Source organism: Ostrea edulis, chromosome 3 (assembly GCF_947568905.1).
Source record: "Ostrea edulis chromosome 3, xbOstEdul1.1, whole genome shotgun sequence".
Taxonomy (NCBI): Eukaryota; Metazoa; Mollusca; class Bivalvia; order Ostreida; family Ostreidae; genus Ostrea; species Ostrea edulis.
This window is the reverse complement of record NC_079166.1, coordinates 68,503,363-68,529,811: the sequence shown is the minus strand read 5'-3', so window position 1 is coordinate 68,529,811 and position 26,449 is coordinate 68,503,363. Positions and strand designations below refer to the sequence as shown.

Here is a 26,449-nt window from a genome sequence, read left to right as displayed (position 1 = left end):
GAAATAATGCATGCATAACAATATCTCTTTAATGATTCTGTAATATCATAAAAATAGTAAACTAATAATTATGATCATAATTAAACATTTTTAAGAAATATAGCCGATTTTGTTCTTGCATAAAAAAATACACACATCAATATACGCCTCGACACGGAGTTTCAGCCATTACACGTGGAATATGTAGCCTGACATTTCTTTTGAATATCCCTATGTGGAATATCAATATTTAGCAAAGCTGAATTTCTAAAATGGATAAACCAAATATTGATACTGATCGAATGATCATGTACGTGCTTGTCTAGATATACATTACATTGACATAATGAGGTGTGTTTGGTGATAATTAGGTGTGTTTGGTGATCATGAGGTGTCTTTGGTGATCATGAGGTGTGTTTGGTGATCATAAGGTGTGTTAGGTGATAATGAGGTGTGTTTGGTGATCATAAGGTGTGTTTGGTGATCATGAGGTGTGTTTGGTGATCACAAGGTGTGTTTGGTGATCATAAGGTATGTTTGGTGATCATGAGGTGTGTTTGGTGATACTGATGTGTGTTTGTTGATCACAAGGTGTGTTTGGTGATCATGAGGTGTGTTTGGTGATAATGAGGTGTGTTTGGTGATAATGAGGTGTGTTTGGTGATCATAAGGTGTGTTTGGTGATAATGAGGTGTGTTTGGTGATCATAAGGTGTGTTTGGTGATCATGAGGTGTGTTTGGTGATCATGAGGTGTGTTTGGTGATCATAAGGTGTGTTTGGTGATCATAAGGTGTGTTTAGTGATAATGATGCTGATGAAGAAGAGGGAGATTGTTTGATTGTTGTACGTCCAGTCGATATTTTTCACTCTTATTGAGACGTCACCAGTTATAGGTGAAGTGCCAACCACTGCCGGTTTCTAAGGTCATATCCGGAAGATTCGTGATTTTCAATTCAAATGCCAAGCGTTTGGCGAAAGAGCAATCACTACCTAAGTTTTCGTCATAGGTTTGACGCGGCCATGGCACAAGCGGGGATCAAACTCACAACTTCCCGGTTACGAAAAAGAAGATGGTGATGGTTAAGACAAAAATACAAACAATAAACAGTCGTCACACCGCCACGTCAGAATTAATGACTGACATGAACTGGGGAAACCCACCTACACAGGATCTGGACGCTTGTTTACAGAACTTCTACACAACAGATGCCAGATAGACCAAAAGTGGGGAGGGGGTGGGTGGGTTGGTGACTAATTTGTAATTTCATGTATAAAGCGAACTAGACACTGATGTAGTAAATTGTACTAAACATGACACAGACTAGTGATGGGATGAAGATGAGCCCTATTATAAAGACATTGTGTTCTATCTGTATCAGCATCAAATAATCGGAAATGACCTATTAAGCGTTCTACATCGGTGCTGTAAGAGATGAGATGATTTTTATTAGGTGCATTGCAAAAGAGGGCCAATATAAGCAATGCGTATGGATTCCATGCAGTTTGAATTAAACAATCGCCATTTTAGAGGCATTATAGTCAATTGGTAGGGAAATTGAAAACGTCCTCTCATTAAACTTTATATTTAAAAAAATAACACTATCCCTGCATTAAGTATGTGTTTATGAGAATCCACTTCTGCATTTGCGATGAAACACATTTATATTATAAAGTGGCCAAATGGGTTGTGTTTTCAAGAATTGGAAAACCTCTCCTCTAGTTATTCATACATATACGTCACAGTAAAATCGGAATCCCATGTCAAATTACATCGCCGTATCTCCTCAATAAACGTATCATCTAAAGTCTCTACGTACATCCCAGTTCTCCCTACATATCCAATTAACTGCACATTGTATATATTCATAATGTAAACCCCTATACTTATCAGAAAGTTGAAGTGGAATATGACACAGTCCGAGCATATGAAGTATATAAAAGTTTGGACACACACCCTCTCATAAACCCCCGAAATCGTGTCCTAAACTCACTGTGTCAACACAGTGACAATATTTTAAGTTGAAATATATCCATTCAATATGAAAGTTCCCTAACACCACGTGAGCACCAGGCGGAAGTTAAACCCCGGGATAACAGGAAAATGGAGAAGAGGAGATTACTTTGCTCGTAACATTGGTCATATCATGGATTGAAACACTCAATTTAATAATGGCGAGATTGCATCGACTTTTCTTCTTGGTTATATTTTATGGGGTAAGTATCATAAAATGCAAGTTCCTTTAAATTACTTTTAAATCTATTCAGGATTAAAATGTTCATGGCGCGCCCTGCGCTTCCTGTTTCAATAAGTCGGTGAATATATGGGGTGAAAATCATTACAGTTTATCTAAAAATGTCAACAGTACGAAAATTGGGATCATATAAATATCATAGTTTATGTCGAAACTATTATTATGGTAGCCATTGCCTTAAACGACCATGCATCAGAAAACAGATATCGGTTTCTCTTACCCATGTAGAACACTTCACCGGTTTGCATTGAGTCACCAGGAAATTTCACTGTGTGTAGCATAATGTATTTCAGATCTAGCGTTTGTACATTTCATGTTGTTGCACAGTACAAAATACGTCCTCGTGTTTTAAAAGGTCACACATACTTTAAAAAAGAAACAATATAGAATACAGACCCTGAAGTCATATGTGTCTGATTTTCATGCTGTCGTACTCTGTTCAGCTCGTGTCTTATACGAATAGCAAAATACCTGTTTCATGAGGGAGTATTTGACAAACAAAAACATTTAAATGCTTTAAATGGTCATTATCTAAGATTTGAATAATCAATAAGAAATGAATGTCAACGCGGAAGTATATTACTAACATCTTTTGTTGCAAATTACACAGGCGAAAAGATAAAGGTAATATCAGATTTTACTAAACACTTCCGCCAGACTCTGTGCAGCAAAGTGGTAGTCCACTGGATGTACAATGTATAAGTTTCGACTGCACTCCGTCTTCTCAGAGTGTGTACACTACACTTGTATTAACTAAATCTGTACAGGGTGAAAGAGAAAGGGGGTACCCAACACACACCAATTTTGGAGGCAAAAATTGCTCAATTATAAATTCTGAGTTCAAAAAATGTTTCAATTTCAATTTCGGGAAATTTGTACTCCTTAAAATGGCACCGTTTAATGCACAGCATCGCATACTGACGACATTTTTTTGGAAAACTACATGTATATGTTAATTTACTTGCAATGGTGAATGCATTCAAGAGATTAATTTCATTGATGAAAATGCATCCATGAAGGTATGACCCTTGATGCTTCACATCAGCATCTTTCACTTCTGTGGAAATCCCCCGCCATTGCTACAGTCGTGCATTGTTTACAACAGCATCACATTCATGAGAAAATTGCAATCATTACAATTTTGAAAGCTTTCAAAGGCAAAACTATTGGGAATGCACATATTTACATGCAAACACCTTCACCTCATTAGTCGATATGTCATTATTCTCTCAGCAAGAGCAGTTGTCATGCCGGGAAATTTTATGAATTACAATGTCATAGTTTTAGCAAATAATGTAATTTCCTTAATTCTGTTCCCATTTGATATTTCAAAAATAAATGCAATGGCTATCATGATTTCCTTCAAAACGGTTAGTGTTATTTTTGTCTCTCTTTTACTCGTGGAGTACATGTAAATAAAAGGGGGATAAACATTTAATCCTATGGCTCTTCGTAAGATTCTGAACTCCGGGAATATTCAAAACAACATGAGTGATCCAAAATGAGACGAATATACCATTCCCAGCATTAAAAAATGGGATAACAAAATAGAAATCTTAGTGATTTAGTATCTCTCTCTCTCTCTGAACTCTCTCTCTCTTTCTGAACTCTTTCTCTTTCTCTCTCTCTCTGAACTCTTTCTCTCTCTCGCTAAAAAGGACACATCAACCCAAATTTGTGTAGATATTGTACATTTCTGGTTTTTATAAGCAATCTTTACATATATGTGAGTTGAAGAAAAGCCCTCTGTGTTTGGGAAGTATGAAAATAGCTGCTTCTGTACAAAGACGTGAGGATTATTCTTCAGAACTTCCTTACCGATAGCATGCTATCTCCTACATCTATTGTGTCATAAATAGAACAGCGATGAGCGAGCGTCACGTTTCGTTTTAGGTTGTAAAGTAACATCACTTTAGGGTTATATCCACGATATGTCGTTTGTACAACGTTGCAATCAAAATCAAAAACCTCCCAGTCCGTACTAATATACCGAGACAAGAAAATGAAAAAACCGCTTCCCGAAGTGAGTAACTCCGTACGTACACTTCGTTGTTGATGTAATGTAATGCACTCTAATGCATACTACTCCACGGCGTTTTGATTATGATGAAAAAAAAGGCACGCGATAACTATATGTTACTAAGACCGCCTGTAGTTTTAACTACCTTTTTGTCGTGGTGGTCTGTAACCCCCTATCCCGCTGCACACACACATATACATAACACACATACACACACACCACACACACATACATACACACATGCACATCACCACACATCACACCACAAATCGACTGTCCTAGGGCTAAAGCTAAATGTTATAAAATAAACATTCCCTATAAAATATATTGTCTGTAAACTGATTGCCTTCTTATTCCGATCACTAATTTAAGTGTTGAGTAGTAGGATAGATAGAACGATACATGTTAATAGAGGGAGGTATATAAAAAGCGATAAAACAGTTACTTATTATGATTACCTACTTCACCATTATCGGTAATTGAAGGAGGAACAGCCCTGTCTTTAGTGTAAATGAATATAACACTTCCGTGTACTTGTTGAGATGGAATGCTTAGACAGGTCGCAGTCAGTGCCCCCCTCAGAGATTTTATTCCTTTAGTTTTCAGATTTAAGTATTGTTGGCATGACAATTGTGTGTGAAAATTAAAAAACAAATAAAATTCCACTCCACCAAAGCATATAGTTCCAGTAACATTCTGTGTTATGAAGTGGAGAAGTGGAGATTTCTTAGAGGCTCGAGTGTGTAGATAATGAAACGAGTACTCCACGTGTAATGCACAGTTGAATAAGAAAAGAGGATCCTAAGAGATGATCAAGGTGATACCCACTTCACTTAAAAGCCGTTTAGAGCCTCCATGGCCGAGTGGTTAGAGCATCGCGCTCAAAATCACATGGCTTTTCACCTCTGGTCGCCACGGGTTCGAATCTCGCTCGCGCAGGTAAGTGCGAAAGTTTACCAGTTTACTTGCCGAAGGGGTCTCTTCCCAGGTACATTACATCTGGGTTCTCTCTTCCACCAATAAAAGCTGGGCGCCACCAGATAACTGAAAAATTGTTGAGTGTGGCGGAAAACAGCAATCAATCAATAAATCAATCAATTTAAAGCAGTTATATGGAGATGATATAGATCAATCAAAATTTTGCCTCGTCAGTCATTATTATACAAATTATGTTTATGATTATTGATTGCTGAAGAATGACTCGTACTAGAATGTTGATCCGACATTGGATACAACGCATCACGTGATTACGACAACATGGCGTCGGGAACGTTTTTATGATTGTGTTTCTTTTTTATACAAATACTTGTTTCTACAAGTAAGGCGTATTGGCCCTCGACAAAACAAAACACTTATTAGGTTTGTTACTGACTGTCTACAGAATTTGTCGGTTTGTTAAAGTCTATAGAAGGCTTGGCTTCACTTTATATGGACTTTAACAAACCGACAAATGTCTGTAGACAGTCAGAACAGGTAACACACCTAATAAGTAATAGCTGGCGTGAATCAAGGAAAACATTGTATTGGATTGATCAGGGACCAAGCATCGTGTTTCAAAGTGTGGACCAGCCTGAAATGTTGGTCTCAAAATTGTTTAAGATTCGCGACAAGCGAAAAAAAATGTAAAAGACGTTGTTTTACGCAAACTTCTGAATTCTAAATCGGGGTTAGTTGGGAGTGGGACACATTCGTTCATAACTATAACTACTTCGGTTCAATATACATCGTTTAAACTTACAACCTGACCATTCAACACCACTATCAACAAGAGACAAACCTAATCGATCACTCGTGTATTAGTTTAAAGTATCACTAGCCCCAAAGGCTACGGAATCTCGGATAATTTTCCTGTTCTACATATCTAAGTTAAATTCTAATATTCAGCAGCATTATGTAATGTGTTCTTTAAAAAAACCACAAATGCCCTAAAAAGTGTTCATATTGATGAAAGACCTACCAAATATATACATGTACTATATTAACACTATATGACTATGATGGACCCGCCCTATAGTCAAAACCCTGGGGCTGCGAAATTCAAAGTTTGGTTTTAAATATGCATTTAGGTTTTATATCGTATCAGCAAAATTAAAGAAGTCTTTCAAATGATGAAGACATTCAATTACTACGATCATTTTTGCCCCACCCTTGTACCAAAACCCCTACCCCCTGTGATCATGAAATTTACAATTTTGGTAAAGGATTACATGCGCCTTCTAGATATTTATTCAATTTCTATTTAACCGTTTGATCCCTGTTCGTTATTTTCACATTTCATGAATAGCATTAGACAAGATGTTATTAAAATATTTTACACAGAAACCCTATGGAATCAGAGCCTTTACCTCGAGGATCTTTGATGTTTCAATTTGGTTGAGGCCTTTCTGCTCTACATGACAATGCATTTAATTTTCTCTCCCAATGTGCAGTTGTAGAAAAGAAGAATTTTAAAAATTGGTCAATATGCGGCAGTTTTTGCCTCGCTACTAAGGTCCCGTGGGAGAGGAATCCTGAAAATCAGAATTTATACCCCCTTGTCCCAAAGATGCTTCATACCAAATTTCAAAAGAATTGGAAGTTTAGTTATCAAGAAGAAGTGAAAAATATTCAATTGTTAGCACACACATTTGATCATTATGACCATTTTGGCCCCACTCTGATTCCAAAACCCTTAACTCTGGGATCATGTAATTTACAATTTCGTAGAGAACTACCTCTTCATTAAGTTTCAATAGCATTAAAGATGACGTTATTCAAATGCTTTACACATAAACACCATTTGCAAGATTGGCCCCGCCCTAGAATCAGAAGTTAAAATGTTCAGTTGTTAATGCACGACTGGCGCGCATGACGGCGGACGCAGACCAGGATCAATAGGTCACCCGAGTAACTTAGATGACCTCAAAGGGGTAGAGACAATCAGCCAATATAAATTACTTTGCATGTGGAAATAATTTGGCATGTTAAAATAACGGAAAATGGACGTTCTCAAAACACTGTGTGTGTTGGGGGGGGGGGGGGTGTGTTAATTCTGCGTGCCTCATGACGGCCAGATTTGATCTAAAACAAGTTCACGAATTTGTTTGAATCCCTTTAAAATTAAACCGTCAAATTCTCAAACCAGGTTGAAAAAAAAAATCGGTAACGTAAATTTGAATGATTATATAGCATCTTATTTTTTCCTGATTATTTTGCATCCTTTACGTTTTAGGTGGTTCCCCGTCTGAACTGTGAAACCACAACGGAAGGTAAGTTGGATGCTTATAAAAATGATGAACTGCTACTTTAGGGGGTCACACCTAGTTTACTGAATTACGGAGAGTCAAACTAATCCATCCAGTTTCTTCTTTCAATCTAAGATGAAATACACCGATTATACTTTGAATTATTTTCACAGACACGACTGTTGAATCATCTAGCATAACCTCCACGACAACGGAATCCGATTACTCCACATCTGATGACACCACTTCCGTCTCACCAGCCAGCATGACAAACGTTACCATGACGATGTCAACAACTATGGAGAACGCCACTACTATGTCAACCTCACAAACAGACGCGACTACCATGGAAACCACGACGATGATGGAGACAACTACGATGATGGAGACAACTACGATGTACGTGTCAACTACTCCTCTTCCGCCGATCACCTTGACCAACTGCACGAGTAACGAGAACTGCACTGTCTCAGATTCAATATGTAACAACACTGTTGGGGTTTGTCAATGCAAAGCCGACTTTGTTCTTGTAACAGAGAATGAGTGTAAACCAGGTACGTCAGATTATAAATTAATATAAATTTAATGGCAGTTGATAAGTAGTAATAATTGAGGTATCGATACACATACAACCTAATACGGAAGTTCTGAGTTCCCCAAGAGTTATTTCCCTAAGTCGAACTCTTCCGTAAATTATGACTTAAATATGATGACAGTGGGTACATTTACTAATTACTATCGTTGTATTATTTCTTAAAAGATGATATCCAGAGTTTCTGAGACCATCCTATCTCAGGGGAAAGGCAACTTTAGTGAGTTTATGAGTATTGGATAACAAAATGGCTCAAACAAATACTGTTAATTGCCATCTTTCTTTGATAAAAGCGTCACTCCTGTAGAAGAGGAAACGAATAATGATTTAATAGCCAATTTGATAATCTTATTCAAACAGATTATGCTTGATATGGCCAGAATATACATACCAGTGATTGATATAAACAAAAGTTACGCTTTTATTACATTAATCGTACGTAATCGTTATGTACAATGCCAGTCTACGATATAATGTATACATTGTGTACCCACCATACGTCATAAAATGCGAAAGAGTTCGACAAAGGGAAATAATTTTTGTGTAACTCGGAACTTGCGTATTCCATCATTAGAAAACGTTGATTTGTATGTAATATTGTCAGTTCTGGACAGTTGCATAATTCACCTTGTTATCGTTATAAATCTCAGTAATTGGCTGTGAGTGATCGTTGGCAGGTTTCATGTAGACATCTTCATCGAATTCTCGATATTATTCTTTTTCACTTACCTTTTCTGTTCCACTTACATTGAGGATACTGTTCTGGAATAACACGTGATTGTCCAGTAATCGTTAAATATAAGTTTGGTATCTTGTGTATAATTACTTGCTAAATACTAACAGAAATCATGTCATATATAGTAAGTATGCTATCATGAAGATTCGTATATTTCATACAAGGCAATTATATATTCTCAGGCACACTGCTTTACTTTCTATCTTGTGTATACATGAGGGAGTGAACTGTTTTACACCAGCGCAAAGTATCCTGGCGTGAAGTGTTGCATTTGATACCTTCATGTATTTTTAAAAATGAAATCCAATTTTTTACATTTTTATCGGAATTCCCAGCCGTTGAAATAGTCGAACTATATTTATTAAGATTCATACGCACGTCGTCCACATTCATGAGAAAATCTCTATCATTTCAATTGGTAAATATATCAAAGAAAAAACCCATTGGAAATGAAAATACACAGTATTGAATGCCATTAAATTTCTGATATCATCTCAACAAAGTTATTGTATTTGCACGAGCACGAGTAAACAGATATGCATATACATGTACATTTCTCACACTTTTTTTTTACTGTTTCAGTTGGCGATTTCAAAGTGACCATAACGGTGGAAAGTGTGACAGAAACATCATTGCTGATATCATGGATGAATGGATTAGATTATTCTGGAGTCCACGTGTATTATACCATTACATTCAATGATTCTGTGGTCAGCAATGTTAGCTCTCCACACTTGATCAAGAATCTGACTGACGGAGAGATTCATTCTGTCATGATCACCTCTAACATCAGGGGGAGAGATATGAGACTCTCAGCCGTGAACTCCAATCTGGAATATGTTAGAACAGGTAAACATATATGTATATATGTTTCAGTCATTGTTATTTATCGTATAGTAATGCGACAAAAATAGTATGTGTTTTGTAAGGATAGGATTAAAGAAATATATGCTAATTAAATTCCATTCCAGCTCCCAGAAAACCAATCATTAACGAGAGTATTCCATACAAGGCACCAAATGTATCGCTTACATGGACTCTGCAAAATGATAAAGCTGAGAAGTTCTACGTGTCGCTTACGGGACCCGGGGTGTCTATAGCTTATGAAACAACGTACAATAACATAACATTAACCAGCCTAAAGCCTGGGACAAAATACCGGCTTACCGTCATCCAGGACACAGGTGTTCCGTACCCGAGCAATAGTTCAACTGCAGTGTTAGACTTCCGGACCACCACTACAGGTACAATGTATTGCTTTTTTATATAGATTGTGTATTGTACACTTCCGGACCACATCTACAGGTATTACTTTTTTTATAGATAGACTGTGTATTGTAGACTTCCGGACTTTTTAAAAAACATATTCAATTTCATCTAGATATCTTTACCAACTTTAATGTTAATCATTTCCTTATGAATGCGATGCATTTGTGAACAATTCGCGTATGGATGTTGATAAATATAGTTTGTCTGTTTCATTTCTTGAATGAGTCATTATGTGGAGGGCGGGTTACTTTGCATCTGTTGTGAGTGGACACTGTGTCATCGGGACTCAAGACCATAAACTGAGAATAGACTTAAGGCTACATTTTTAATCCAGCTAACTTTAAAAATATTTTTCTTAAACAAATTAAATTTTCAGTATATATTTGCATTTGATTTTTTTGTAAACCAGCAGTTTTTAAAAAATAGATATGTGCTAGATAAATCTTAAGATATAAGTAATCAAAATTTTAACTGATGTCTCAGTTTATGGTATTGAGGCCTGGGCCCAGTTGCAAAAAAGTTCGTTAACTTCATTCGACAACGAAATGATAAAGAAGTTCAACTTTTTTAAAGATCATGAGCACAATACCTAACAATTTAAAGATGAGATTGGTTTTGAAATATCTAGATCACGTGATATAATGTATAACTGAACTTTATAACCAATATGAAACTCAAATTGATCTTCATGTCAAGCAATCAATAAGTATGCCATACCTGGATTTCAATATGCACAGTCGACATGTTTACATATATATATGTAGTACAAATTTCATGTAATGTCATTAATAATATTTCTAGAACCTTATCCACCACAACATGTTGAAGTTGTCGGTGTCGGACAGCATAATATATCTTTAAACATCACTGACACCGACATGCCGAATGGAGACATCATCAAGTATATCTTCAAGCTTCGATATAAAATTTACAGCGATGACGTCAACGATATGAAAAACGAGATTGCCATCAACAAGAAAGATTCCAACATCTATGTTCTGGATAATCTAAAACCGGGTAAGGTACATTTATATACAGACACATGTACATCCAATATACAGTTCGGATAATCTAAAACCGGGTAAGGTACATTTATATACAGACACATGTACATCCAATATACAGTTCGGATAGTCTAAACCCGGTTAAGGTACATTTATATACAGACACATGCACATCCAATATACAGTACGGTGTAGTCTACCACGGTTATTACAAAGATCAAAGTATTGCCACAGTCATTATTCTGTGATATACCTTCATACGTAATATTTATTGATGATGAGAAAAGTCATATACATCTTACTTGCACTTTGTGTTTGACTAATGCAACAATGAAGTGAATTACTGATAATTCCATTCTATAATCATAAAAGATCATCAATATATGTTGCAAAACAAATTCATAAATGACTAAAGAACAGTTATCATTTAACCCTTTATCTACCAGAAATTTTGTAGTTTTCCTTCAAAGCTGATAAAAAAAAATTCAAATTGAAACCAAAGCATTTTCTAGTCACATTTTCATAATGTAACCTATACATATTCTGAAAGGAAAAATCTTGAAGATATTAATTATGCACTGAAATGTGATGTAACGGTTGCCATGACAACGAACATAGCCCACAAATCCCATAATGTGTTTTTTCAACATTTTCTTCTTGTAGAACACACCAATTGAATGTTGGTCAGCCATCGTTTAAATAAATTTAGAATTATCTGTATTCATATACATGTATAACATACACATTTATAACATTGAGTGTTATTTATTGTAAATATATGTATGTACATAAACATTGAAGTTCGTTCCGAGATCGATACACATGTAAACAAATAAGGCGATGCACAGACACAAGTACAAGGTATATGTAGTTTTATTATTCAGATCAGTTGATACAATCAGTCAACATTAACCTATATACTTGAAATATTTTTCAAAATAGCTTTTTCGTCAGCAAAAAACCTGCAGGCCGTGTCGGAATATTCCCATGACGTCACAAAGTGACCTAATTCGTAGCTACATGTAAACGATCGGCTGAGTCGTAATACAATAGAAATTTCAAGGATGATGCAAGGTAACCTCCTCGGTCTCGAAATGTTGTTTGAAATATTAAAACCTCGGCTAACTCCTCGGTTTTTATATTTCAAAACAACATTTCTTGACCTCAGAGGTTATCTTCCAACATTATTCCTTAAATATATAATACGTGTATTTTAAAAACGAATTAGTATAAGATACATATCATAGTGTAATCTGTGCGTACTTTTCAAGATTATGGGCTTAATAATGAATTCATGTACATGTACGAAGTAGGGTGAACTCCACAGTTATGTGAGATAGAGATATAGGTATTTACATTTCCAATGTTTTTGCCTTCGATACCTTTACCAATGGAAACGATATCCATTTCCTCGTGAATGTGAAGTATGTGCGTATTGATCTTGATAAATATAGTACGGCTATGTCAACGGCTGGAAATTTTCTGACAGAAATTATAACAGAATGTAAAGATAAGAAATGAATTTCACTTATGAAAATATATAAGGGTGTTAACACTAACGCGCTTCAGTAAGTGTACAGGCGAAAAGTATCATAGTTCATGTCCTCATGTACATTTCAAAACTTCAGTTTAACATATGTACAGAGTTACATGTACAACGAAATGTAAAGAGGTTCAAGTAATCATTTGTAATGATGCACAAAAAATGTACATGTAACCATATGTATTTCAGCCCTTCAGCGGATTGGTTACGTCTTTTATGAGTGAAAAGTGAAAAATTCCAACCAAACCTATTGAAGTACATGTACCGAAATCAATTATGCAACCAGATGTATAATTACACATGTAACGGAATGTGTACACGTACGTGTATCCACTTACTAAACTTCCTGAATAGGGAGTTCAGTATATTTCTTTTGTTTATACGCTGTTTTATAAACGCCCCATTTGAGAATGTGTCTCTCGTGTAAAAACAATCACCAACCGGTTGCGGTAGCTCAGTGGTAGAGCATTCACTTCGTAACCGGGAGGTCCCGAGTTTGAACCACCCTCTTGCCATGGCCGCGTCAAACCTCATACGTTAACATAGACAGTGATCGCTCGTTCACCAAACACTCGGCATTCTGGAGTGAGAATCACGGTTATTTTTATATGACCTTAGCAACGGACAATACCACGTTGTACAACCGCCATGAGTGCTAAGCTTAGGTCTGAATTTGTGTGGTATTTCATCTACAGCTGGTGATGTCTCAAAATGAGTTAAGAACTCTCGACGGGACGTATAACAAACTGCAAGTGAAGGTTTCTTCTCGTGTTAACGCCTACTGTGATAGGGGACCTCTGGTTTGAAGGTGATGTCTGAAAGGTCATTGACTTTTACCTCTTATGTCGCTCCGGATTAGAATAAGTCCTCAGTACCGCCTTGTTTGTCGTAAGAGGCGACTAAATGGGGCGGTCCTTCGGATGAGACCACAAAAACCGAGGTCCCCTGTCACAGCAGGTGTTGCACGATAAAGATCCCTCCCAGCTCAAAGGTCATGAGCGCCAAGCATAGGTCTAAATTTTGCAGCCCTTCACTAGCAGTGGTGACGTCTCCGTATGAGTGAAACATTCTTGAGAGGGACGTTAAACAATATACAATCAACCAATCAAATCTTATGTCGAGCGCTAAGCGAGGAACAGCCATTACCTGTGTTAAACGTAAAACAAAAATATGGAAGGTTACGATTGACACGGGGCATCCGTTTTTAAGGTCATCTACGAGGATCCATAACATTCACACCTGATACCAAGCGTTTGGTGATGGAACTGTCTTTACCTGTTTTAACGAGTTAGGTTTGTCGCGGCCACGATTCGAATCCCGGCCTTCCGCATGCGAGGCGAACGCTCTAATCTCTAGACCACGGCGGCGGTTTCATAAAGCCGGTAAAGAATACCAAAAAATCACCAACAGGGCAAACATGGACCCCTAGAAACACTAAATGTTTGATCAGGTGTCTAAAAGAAGTAAGCATCCCCTACTGACCGATCACACCCGCCGTATTCCCTCTTATCTAAATCAGGTAAACGAAATAATCCGTAGTCAAAAACAGTATATCAGGAACGGTGTTTGCAAATGACCTTGGTGACATTTGCGTAAACATCGGTATCGAAATCAAACCCGGGACTCACGGGACCTAATACCAAGGCAACAGCAACCGGTAACTTTAAAAATTGGGAAAAAAAGTAAGAAAATCAATTTACAAACACGTTTCAGTTTTACTATCAAATATTCATCACACACGCAAACACATATATCATAGTTCACTAGTTTCTTAAATGAATTTAATTTCCATGAATGTCCTACCGATAGTCAGTCCCTACGACTAATGGACGCAATGAATACACGTACTTGATTGGGGACTTACTTCATTCAAATTTCAATCTTTATCAGTATAGAAAAAGAGAGGATAAAGACTTTAGGAAGGGTATAAAGGTCGAAGTCACTTTAGTAATTTTGAAGGTACCCAATAGAATACCCCAGAATACGAGTTTATAAAAACCCTTGCATGCATGGTATCAAAAACATGAATTTACATCTTCGAAGTAAGATTTTACCGTTTGATGTTCATGTACAATATCACTATATACCTTTCTTTCAGGTGTTGCGTATTCTATAAATGTTTTCACTGAAAACGACAAGTACAACAGTTCTGGAAGTTTTAATTCTACAACAGGACAAGTGAAAACATTACCTGATGGTAAAAAATACTTTACTAACATTTCAAAGATTATTATATATGTTCACTTGAGATAAGATTTGTTAGTTTTAATATTTGTTGTAAATACTTTGAAAATTGCAATTTCTTTTTTCATGTATTCATAAACATATTCTGTTTGCATGTCATGCTGTCATGCATTACATTTAAATTGCTCGTGGTACAAAACACAAAAAAATGTAGTTTCGGACAAATCATTATGCAGATGGTTTTTGTGGTGCAGTCATATATGTATGATTGTATTGAAATAGATTGTTAACTTTTTAGTTCCTGGTAGAGTTAAGACCCTATCAGCAGCAGAGAAAACTAATTCCAGTGGTACTATTCATTGGGGAAGACCAGTTACACCAAATGGAGATATACTGGGATACAGAGCTGTGCTGGAAAGGGGCCCCAATATCACTCAGTGTCGGATATACTTCCTCTGTATCGGCTTCTGCAATAGCGTGAGAAATTATTACAATGGATTAATGATTGATAGCGCGTCGTCCACGTCTTTTGTATTTTTACATCACTTCTGGATCAATCTGGAATATTTTAAAATCATTTCTGGATAATTTCTCTCCGTTCATACTATTACATATCGTGATCTGTGTGTTTTTGTACTCTGACCTTTGGCCTCGCTTTAGCATTCTGCAGAATCTATAAAAGGGAAGGATGGAAACTTGGAGTACAAACTTTTACTCGTTATGCGACTGTCGTTTGTTGGTTCAAATGGCCGCTATCAAAAATCGTTTTTGTGTTTCTGTCTCTCTGTAAATACAAATCTGGAAAAACTGAATGGTCAGGGTATTGTTAAGTAATGGCTAAAGGAAGTAATTCGGGCCTCAAGACCATAAACTGAGAATAGACTTGAGTCCAAATCTTAATCACTGATATCTTAGATTCATCTAGCACAGATGTTTTAAAAAACTACAGGTTTATAAAAATTAACATATACTGAAAATTTTATTTCTTTATGAAAATCATTTCAGAAGTTAGCTGGATTTGAATTTTAGTCTATTTTCAGTTTATGTTCTTGAGGCCAGGTAAAGGTCAAAGTCACGATCAACGTGGTCAGGCTTTTAAAGTTATTCTAAATTCACAAAGGACATACAACACATTTCTTCAGGATATCATACTACCAGGGCCGTAAATTAACCTTCAATTTGGAGGAGGCAGGAAATTAGGCGGGGGTCTGGGGGCCGCCCAGGCCCCCAGACGCTGAGCACATTTTGTGCACACTGAACACGTTTCGTGCAAAATCCTTGATTCTAGGGCCTTCTAAGATGTTACTTGACTAACTCATTCTAAAAGAAAGATTTGGAATGCTTTTTAAGGGAGGTATCATGTTCTTAGTTATTGGAAACAACATAAATTCTAATGAACTTTAAATTTTATTTTTTTTTGGCTCAAAAGTTGGAGGAGGCAGCTGCCTCCTCCGCCTCCATGTAATTTACGGCCCTGACTACACTTGTACAGTTTAAATTCACAAAGGACATACAACACATTTCTCCAGGATATCATACTACACTTGTACATATTATATTAAACTAATGATTTCCATATAATTCATTTAAGTTTAGTGGCGAAATAGAATTTTGTAATGCTTAAAGTTTGGGGGTGTTTTCGTAGATCCAGTTCAGAATGTATACCCCTTGATGATTCTTGGTCGCGAAATACAAATTTCAATTTTGAACCGCTGTGTTTGCGTTGAATTCTGGGGATCAATTTAATGATGTACAAGCAAATGCTGTTTTATATTTAGTTAATGAAATGCTTTGAAATTTATTTCAGACTCTTTTTGGTCCTCCGAATGATACGTGTATTATTAAAAATGACACCGCCCTGCTAGAAAACCAAAAAGAAATGAATTTGAGTATCAAAGATCTTCGACTTGGGACGACGTACACTGTACACGTGGTTGGATATACGAAAGTGGGCCCTGGGAGATCTCCAGTAGGAATTAACTTAACAACTGTTAGTATAAGTAAGTTGTGCATAGTGTTTCTTACGTTTTATTTATTTTAAAGTGAGCTTGTTAGACATGGCATGATTGAGTGGGGTGCGAATTTAACCCTATTTCACATTCCGTAGGGTGACATGTATTCTGAACAATTTTAAAAAATATCTGAGGATTGTAGATATAAATACCATAGGCGTAGCTTGGGTTCGAATATTACCGAGGCAGGGGGTGTGGGGGGCGCAGTCCCCCAGAGGCTATCGACATTTTAACAACGTAAAAGGTGGGGTTTTTTTTTACCGAGGCAGCTGCCTCGGTTGCCTCAATGGAAGCTACGCCACTGAATACATTATCCTATACTTTCAATTTACTTAAGGGAAGAAAAGAAAATCTAGAACATTTCAATAGAGAATCGAACCTGCTACATTGTGTTTGGAATACTAAAATCTCAAACCCTAACTGTTACAGCTATCCGGGAAAATGACTTGATAGGGTTTACATGCTTTTTCATAGACATTGATACATTCTAAGTTAAGGCTAATCAGATTTTTGTATCGTTCCAAAAAATCCATATTATAGTTACTGTGTCATATATATATATATATATATATATATATATATATATATATATATAATAGGTCCTCAGTACCCCTTGCTTGTTGTATGAGGCGACTATATTGGGCGGTCCTTCAGATGAGACCGCAAAAACCGAGGCCCTGTGTCACAGCAGTGTGGCACATAAAGATCCCTCCCTGCTCAAAGGTAGTGAGAGCCGAGCATAGGCCTAAATTTTGCAGACCTTCACAGACGTCTCCATATGAGTGAAAAATTCTCGAGAGGGACGTTAAACAATATAAAATCAATTAAAAAAAATATTATTTCAAATTTAGACATTCAAAAATGGGCGGGGGGGGGGGGGACTATCATATTGCCACTTTTGTATTCGTGGAGTAAAGAGCAGAGACAACAACAAAAATTTGTCGAAAATACTTCTAAAATATATACAAGGGAGAAAAATGTCATGTTTCGCCGAATTTACATGAGCATTTTACTGTATTAAATGAAGACTCGGTAACTTTTCTATCTTGTTTTACATATATGCTGTTTTATGCAATACCCGTTTAATGAGGATCACAGAAACGTGTTGCTCTGACCCCAACAGTAAGACAGATACCATTACTTGTGTGAATTGTCATTTATTGTGATGGCAATGTAAAAAGGGGAGATCACCCAGAATGATATACATTGATACTACTTAAAATTGCGTAGTGATCTCCCCTGATATAAAAACAAATTAATGTAGAAATAACAATGACACTGTAAAAAGGGGATATCACCCATAATTATCATACATTGTTGCTAATGAAAGTTGCCTAATGATCTCCCCTGATATAAAACAAAATACTGTAAGATTTAAAAACAGAGAACAAAGTGTAAAAACATATATACAATACAACCCAAAAGTTGGCGTTCAAAAACAAAATGCCCAAAGTTGGCGTTCAAAAGCAAATTGCCTTATGAGAACAAAGTGTAAAATGCTCGGTGAGCGTCGGGAAAGGTGGGTGGGTTAATAATTTGATAAATTATTTGGCAAGAATTTTCTACAAGCTCCAATGCAACAATGATCAAGTGACGCTAACTTTTCGTCACGTGACCAAAACATAGGGGTCAGGCTAAAACCATGAAAAACACCTAAAATAAACATCACACTCTACAAAGTTTATCACAATATTTTTTTAAAGAGGAACGCGGTTACATAAAACTTATTATTTTACAATAATGTTATATATCGTCATGATGTAAAAGTTACCGTTAAATTGCTGCTTTCTTACGTTTCTTATCAATCCACATTCCTGCAGAAATCATATCTGATGCGGCAAATTTCTTTATTACAACTATTGATTTCATAAAATATATCTGTTTGGTACGGAGTATTTAAAGGCGTTTTTATAAGGAAATCATAAATTGTATTTGTTTATTAACTTGGAAAAGCGGCACATACATGTATATCACTATGTAAATAAAATCATATCTTCTCTAACCGTTACGCTGGAGAAGGATCTGACTGCATTCTCGTTGAGGTCATGTTATTGACCCCTGTCTCATAATTCAAAAAAATATTCGACCAATAACAATAAGTTGACAAGAAATCGAGGATCAATCTGGAATAATTTCACTGAAGCGTATTTGGATTACAAGTTCACAAAAGATGTCGTCGATCCATGAAGAGTTTAAACTAATTCGAAATATCAACCTTAAAGTAAGACCCAAGGAAGACTTAGATATTTTACATCTATTATCGTTAGAATGTATTTTCTGTGGTGGTGTAAAAATATCGCTCATGGCCGCCGCCATCTTCTTGTTTATTCTTCCAGGCTTCTCGATAATTATTAACATGAGTATAATAAATACCAAGTATGTTTCAATATAACAACACAACTTCCTTGTTAACGAAAGCCTCATTTGATTGGTCAAATGTGAAAGGTGAAAAAACATGACATGCGATGATGAGAGATCCTCCTCCAGTATAACTGTTAGAGAAGATCTGATTTTAATTAAATTGACAAATATTAGAAAATGGAATGAAATAGTGTAATTGAACAAATTCATTTGTTACAGGACCTGCCTTAGTAGAAAATGGATCCATTCACGTCACCTTTCCAAACAACAACTACTTTAATGTTACATGGACCCCTCCACCGTTCCCGGGAGAAGACCTAAAGTATTTTGTAGTACTCAGAGATGCGTTGCAGGGTAGAGTGATACAGTCACTGTTTGTGAAAGGCAAGGTTTTACGATTGTATTTCCGGAAGTGTATTTGTTGGTTTGTGAGTTTTACCCAAATCTAAGAATGATCTAGCGGACATGCAGTACTCCGACTACTGCGACATCTACCAGAGAACAAATTTACAAATATGAATGTTGCAGTTGATATTCTAGCTAAAGACAATGAAAATTATTTCACGTGTCAAACATAATGACACATGGCAGCTCTGCATACTAGGTTTCATTCTAATGATAGATATCTTACACCCCACCTTAGAAATCAAAGATCAGCCCTCTAGACTTCCGTTTTACTCAATATCAGTCATGTAGGTTTTGGTCAAACCCAATGTCAGCACCGTAGGCTTCGGTCTAACCCAATACCAATCATTTAGGCTTCAATTTAATACCAGCTATAGAGGGTTCTTTCTAACGTAGGCTTCCGTCTAACCCAATATAAGACTGAATATTCCTGTCCAACTCAATATAAGTCCTGTAGATCTCAGTTTGACCTAATATAAGTCCTGTAGATTTCAGTCTAACCTAAAATAAGCCCTGTAGATTTCAGTCTATCTTAATATAAGTCTTGTACATTTCAGTCTAACCTAAAATAAGCCCTGTAGATTTCAGTCTATCTTCATATAAACCTTGTGCATTTCAGTCTAACTTAAATTACGTTCTGTAGATTTCAGTCTAACCTAATATAAGCCCTGTAGATTTCAGTCTAACCTAATATAAGCCCTGTAGATTTCAGTCTAACTTAAAATAAGCCCTGTAGATTTCAGTCTATCTTAAAATAAGCCCTGTACATTTCAATCTAACCTAAAATAAGCCCTGCACATTTCAGTCTAACCTAAAATAAGCCCTGTACATTTCAGTCTAACCTAATATAAGCCCTGTAGATTTTAGATTTTGGTCTAACTCAATAGCAGCCATGTTTGGGTCAGTCTAACCCATGATCAGCCCTATAGGCTTTAATGTAACAGAATCGGTCGGGTAGAGGTTGTTGTTTTGATACACGTACCAGCATTAGCCCTATATATTTCAATGTATCAAAGAATTAACACTGTAGGCTTTAATCTAAACAATGTTTCGCTATGTAAGCTGTGGTATCATACAGGATCAAGTCTGTAGGCTGTGGTGTTATACAGGATCAAGTTTATAGACTGTGGTATTATACAGGATCAGGTCTGTAGGCTGTGGTATTATACAGGATCGGGTCTGTAGGTTGTGGTATTATACATAATCAGGTCTGTAGGCTCTGGTGCTATACAGGATCAGTTCTATAGGTTCTGGTATCATACAGGATCAAGTATGTAGGCTGTGGTATTATACAGGATCAGGTCTATATGCTGTGGTGGTATACAGGATCAGGTCTGTAGGCTGTGGTGTTATACAGGATCAAGTTTATAGACTGTGGTATTATACAGGATCAGGTCTGTAGGCTGTGGTATTATACAGGATCAGGTCTGCAGGCTTTGGTATTATACAGAATCAGGTTTGCAGGCTGTGGTGTTGTACAGGATCTAGTCTATAGGCTATTGTGTTATATAGGATCAGGTCTATTGACTGTGGTATTATACAGGATCAGGTCTGTAGGGTGTGGTGTTATACAGGATCAAGTCTATAGGTTGTGGTGTTATACAGAATCAGGTATATAGGCTGTGGTATTATACAGGATCAGGTCTGTACGCTGTGGTATTATACAGGATCAGGTCTGTAGGCTGTGGTATTATACAGGATCAGGTCTATAGGCTGTGGTGTTATACAGGATCAGGTCTATAGCCTGTGGTGTTATACAGGATCAGGTCTGTACGCTGTGGTATTATACAGGATCAGGTCTATAGGCTGTGGTATTATACAGGATCAGGTCTGTACGCTGTGGTATTATACAGGATCAGGTCTGTAGGCTGTGGTGTTATACAGGATCAGGTCTGTAGACTGTGGTATTATACAGGATCAGGTCTATAGGCTGTGGTGTTATACAGGATCAGGTCTGTAGGCTGTGGTATTATACAGATTCAGGTATGTAGGCTGTGGTGTTATACAGAATCAGGTATGTAGGTTGTGGTATTATACAGGATCAGGTCTGTAGGCTGTGGTGTTATACAGGATCAGGTCTGTAGGCTATGGTATTATGCAGGATCAGGTCTATAGGCTGTAGTGTTATACAGGATCAGGTCTATTGACTGTGGTATTATACAGGATCAGGTATGTAGGGTGTGGTGTTATACAGGATCAAGTCTATAGGTTGTAGTATCATACAGGACCAGGTATGTAGGCTGTAGTATTATACAGGATCAGGTCTGTAGGTTGTGGTGTTATACAGAATCAGGTATATAGGGTGTGGTATTATACAGGATCAGGTCTATAGGTTGTGGTATTATACAGAATCAAGTCTATAGGATATGGTATTATACAGAATCAGGTCTTTAGGCTGTGGTATTATACAGGATCAGGTCTGTAGGCTGTGGTTTTATACAGGATCAGGTCTGTAGGCTGTGGTGTTATACAGGATCAGGTCTGTAGACTGTGGTATTATACAGGATCAGGTCTGTAGGCTGTGGTGTTATACAGGATCAGGTCTGTAGGCTGTGGTGTTATACAGGATCAGGTCTTAAGACTGTGGTATTATACAGGATCAGGTCTATAGGCTGTGGTGTTATACAGGATCAGGTCTGTAGGCTGTGGTATTATACAGGATCAGGTATGTAGGCTGTGGTGTTATACAGAATCAGGTATGTAGGCTGTGGTATTATACAGGATCAGGTCTGTAGGCTGTGGTGTTATACAGGATCAGGTCTGTAGGCTGTGGTATTATGCAGGATCAGGTCTATAGGCTGTAGTGTTATACAGGATCAGGTCTATTGACTGTGGTATTATACAGGATCAGGTATGTAGGTTGTGGTGTTATACAGGATCAAGTCTATAGGTTGTAGTATCATACAGGACCAGGTATGTAGGCTGTAGTATTATACAGGATCAGGTCTATAGGTTGTGGTGTTATACAGAATCAGGTATATAGGGTGTGGTATTATACAGGATCAGGTCTATAGGTTGTGGTATTATACAGAATCAAGTCTATAGGATATGGTATTATACAGAATCAGGTCTTTAGGCTGTGGTATTATACAGGATCAGGTCTGTAGGCTGTGGTTTTATACAGGATCAGGTCTGTAGGCTGTGGTGTTATACAGGATCAGGTCTGTAGGCTGTGGTGTTATACAGGATCAGGTCTGTAGGCTGTGGTGTTATACAGGATCAGGTCTATAGGTTGTGGTATTATACAGAATCAGGTCTGTAGGCTGTGGTGTTATACAGGATCAGGTCTTTAGGCTGTGGTATCATACAGGATCAGGTATATAGGCTGTGGTATTATACAGGATCAGGTCTATAGGCTGTGGTGTTATACAGTATCATGTTTATAGGCTGTAGTCTAGAGATAAACAAGATATCGATTGAAACACTTTGTTACGCTGGAGAGGCTTTAAGATATACATATTGATGTTCTGTAATAGATTTTGTATTCGATACATGTGTGATAGAATTTGGCTTTCGACCCTTCAACTTGCTCGGGTAGGTTGGTCAACTGTTAAGAGTAGTTGATCTTCGCGTTATAGGTTCGGTATTCAAATCCTAGAAAATGTATATCTCTGTTACAAAAGGATGCTGATAGTAAATATTGTCTTATTTTGTAGTGCCTTTCTACTATCCGGATTTCACTACAAGGAACGAACTCTCTAACTACTATAATTATAACATAAGTATCAGACCAAGGACATCAGCAGGAGATGCATACGGGATCACATTGCGTGCATTTACTACACCTCCTAGGGGTAGTAAGTATATCAAGGTGTTCATAATTAAAAGAATTATGGAAAATCTGTGCTTAAACGTCTTCTAAACTGAAATACATTAGTGTATATCAAACAAGAGTATTTACTACCTGTACTATGGGAACATACATACTGAATAGTATATTTACTTCTTAAAAGCTGATAGAGAGGTGCTTGTTGATTTAATCGGATATTGACTACAGGCTGAGACGACATGAGTGGGGTCTATTTTTATATAGTAAGATGCAGTGACATTAAGATTGGGATAACTCTTTACAAAAGAAATATGGAACTTGTCATTTGCCCAATCTTTTTGTGTGACTTTTGTTTTGCTTTTTTATTGTTGTCAAGAGTGATCTCTGTAAAGAGATATGTACCCGTATTTACAACGCGGATACACCACCCGTGATGTCTAGTTATACACTAAGCTACAAATCACTTCCGGGAGAATTACATGTAATTGATAAAAAAAAAAGGGGGGGGGATTTCTGCAGATTATCGTAGAGCATCAATCTGATACATGTATTAAAGACAATGCATATTTTTTATATTTATACCTTTTGGCAAACATGATTGTTTCCGCCATACATGTGTTGAAGTATCATTTGCTGTAAGCGATGCAGGCTCTTTTGCTCTTCCGGACTATGCGATTCTTCACATTTTCAGTGTGTATCGATAACCGAGTGGCCTCTACAAGTACATAGTACATCCCATATATAATTTGACTTTTATTTTGTCTAACAGAAAGAAATTGGGCAATCAAAGCAACGCAGAAAAACTCCCATGAAAATCAAGCACTTATCATGTATGCAGTGATTGTGTATCTTTCGCTCAACTATCTTGGCGACATCCCTGAAATAATCCCGAACTTACATTGTCTGGTCAAGGGTTTGTGGTCTCTACAGCTAAACGAGAAAATGCTGTTATGATAGGTTACAGCAAAACGAAATCGAAATGAAACCAGGCCAAATTAAACTTAATTTAAAATCGAAACTATACCTGGCAACTTAAAGTTTTTACTCATAATCTTATTTGTTTTATTTATTTATTATTATTATTTTGGAAAAGAATAAAGAATGTTCGGAGTAATGAGGGATAGTGTCCGTTACAATTATTAGTACAGATTTATAAAGCATATATTATTTTGCCCAAACCTACCCAACCCAAACTAAGTGTTAACTCGTGCAATATCATCGTCGGAAACCCACGGTTGATTATGCTTCGTTCCTCTCCATCATCCGTGGGTCCATTCAGTCCTACTCGCTCGTCCCCCACGGGAGTTGTCCTGAGAAAATGACGTGTTACGGGTGGTCAGTTGTCTAGAGAAAATGACGTGTTACGGGTGGTCAGTTATCTAGAGAAAATGACATGTTACGGGTGGTCAGTTGTCTAGAGAAAATGACTTGTTACGGGTGGTCAGTTGTCTAGAGAAAATGACGTGTTACGGGTGGTCAGGTATCTAGAGAAAATGACATGTTACGGGTGGTCAGTTGTCTAGAGAAAATGACGTGTTACGGGTGGTCACTTGTCTAGAGAAAATGACGTGTTACGGGTGGTCAGTTGTCTAGAGAAAATGACGTGTTACGGGTGGTCAGTTGTCCAGATATGATTCAATCGTTCGATGGTAGAGCGCACGGTTTCCCAATTGATCATCGATGTTAGAAGTGGTGTGAACTACATCGCTGTTCAGATGTAGAAAAAATAAAAGTTGTACTCTCTCTCCCGAGGTGTAACCACACGTGTGACTTGTACTTTATTAAATGAAAAATTCTGTATACCAGGTATGGGTAGACAAATAGGACAGACGATAGTTCCAATTGTGTTGTTGAATAGTGTATGATTAGGGGATATATAAGATTTTTCATGAATTATCAGATGATCGAATCCGCCTAACTGCTAAGAGAGAAAAGAAGAGAAAGTCCCGTCCTTTATGATCAAGTCGAAATGCAACGATATTTCTCTGTCACTGTCCCCATATTCATCCCCCCCCCCCAGAAATCAATACAATTTTAGCCTAACATTGTTTCGTTCAGTCTCGCTTGGTTTCGTTTTGTTTTTCCTGGTTTCGTTTCGTTTCAATGTCGCAGTTTACAGGTACCCGCTATGGTAAAATGTTGCAAAATACCCAACAAATACATGCACCACACGTTTCATCTGTAAAGATACAGTAAAACACAGTTACATCGAACACACTTATAATAAATCCATGCCTACAGCGAAGTGATAGTTATTACCTGTAGTTTTAAAACATGAACTTATTGGATATCCTGAATTACGTTTATAACGAATCAGAATTGTTCATTTTCAACACTTTGCTGTAAGCGTGTTTTCCTGTATTCAAAGTAGTATCTCTGCTCTTTTCAGGACTCGGACGCCCACAAAAACTAAAGATAAAGATTTCAGACTGCGACAAAATTCAGATTGACTGGGAAGAGGCAGATGTAAAAAGTCGAAATGGTCCTATAACTGGCTACAAATTCGAGAACGTTAATGCCGTAAGCTGTGTTTCTTTGTAAAGTTTTTACAAATCTGTATTCGATTTTTACAAAAAGGATTTATTTTACATTTTAAGCAAGAGAAACAGAGATCATAGCATACATTGTGTCATCTAAGAATTTAATCTATAAAAGGAGGAGGCTAACATAAGATGTGTAATATGAGATTGGACACAGGTCACTGCGATTTTTGACACATTATTCGCACAATAACGGAATAATCTGCCATTTTTCAGAATGAGTGCATTTATTTCAGGGGCATTCATGGAACTTCATGGTACCTAATCCGATGTTCTGGTCTTTAACCAACAGAAAGTTTAGTTTTTCTATCAACGTAGCTGAAAAAACACAGTATGAAATAAGGGTAAGAGACTGTTGTAACAAATTCATAGTTTTCCAAGAACCAACTTCATGAATGTTTTGAAGAACTTGGGGAGACATTTTGTAATCATTTGTGTATTACAAGGGAAATGTTGAATAAAGATTAAATTTTATTTGTATATCAAAGTATCACTTTACCCATTTTACTTCGATACACTGTGTAACGTAAAATCTAATGGGCTCAGAAAATTATATTT

General features: G+C 36.9%; 1 protein-coding gene across 5 annotated transcripts in view; it reads left to right on the top strand.

Annotated features, from left to right (window-relative positions):
* Positions 1–1,780: 1,780 nt before the first annotated feature.
* LOC125673993 (receptor-type tyrosine-protein phosphatase H-like) overlaps positions 1,781–26,449 on the top strand; it is a 45,376-nt gene continuing 20,707 nt past the window's right edge. For 4 of the 5 annotated variants that reach the window (XM_056158661.1, XM_056158660.1, XM_056158659.1 and 1 more), the window contains exons 1-13: positions 1,781–2,194; positions 7,464–7,500; positions 7,650–8,030; positions 9,387–9,653; positions 9,776–10,048; positions 10,875–11,090; positions 14,719–14,817; positions 15,103–15,281; positions 16,612–16,804; positions 19,397–19,561; positions 23,239–23,379; positions 25,741–25,871; positions 26,128–26,235. In XM_056158661.1, coding sequence (XP_056014636.1) covers positions 2,150–2,194; positions 7,464–7,500; positions 7,650–8,030; positions 9,387–9,653; positions 9,776–10,048; positions 10,875–11,090; positions 14,719–14,817; positions 15,103–15,281; positions 16,612–16,804; positions 19,397–19,561; positions 23,239–23,379; positions 25,741–25,871; positions 26,128–26,235 — 2,235 coding nt within the window. In that variant the 5' untranslated portion in view covers positions 1,781–2,149. The remainder of the gene's footprint in view (positions 2,195–7,463; positions 7,501–7,649; positions 8,031–9,386; positions 9,654–9,775; positions 10,049–10,874; positions 11,091–14,718; positions 14,818–15,102; positions 15,282–16,611; positions 16,805–19,396; positions 19,562–23,238; positions 23,380–25,740; positions 25,872–26,127; positions 26,236–26,449) is intronic. The other variant, XM_056158662.1, reaches the window with a different exon arrangement.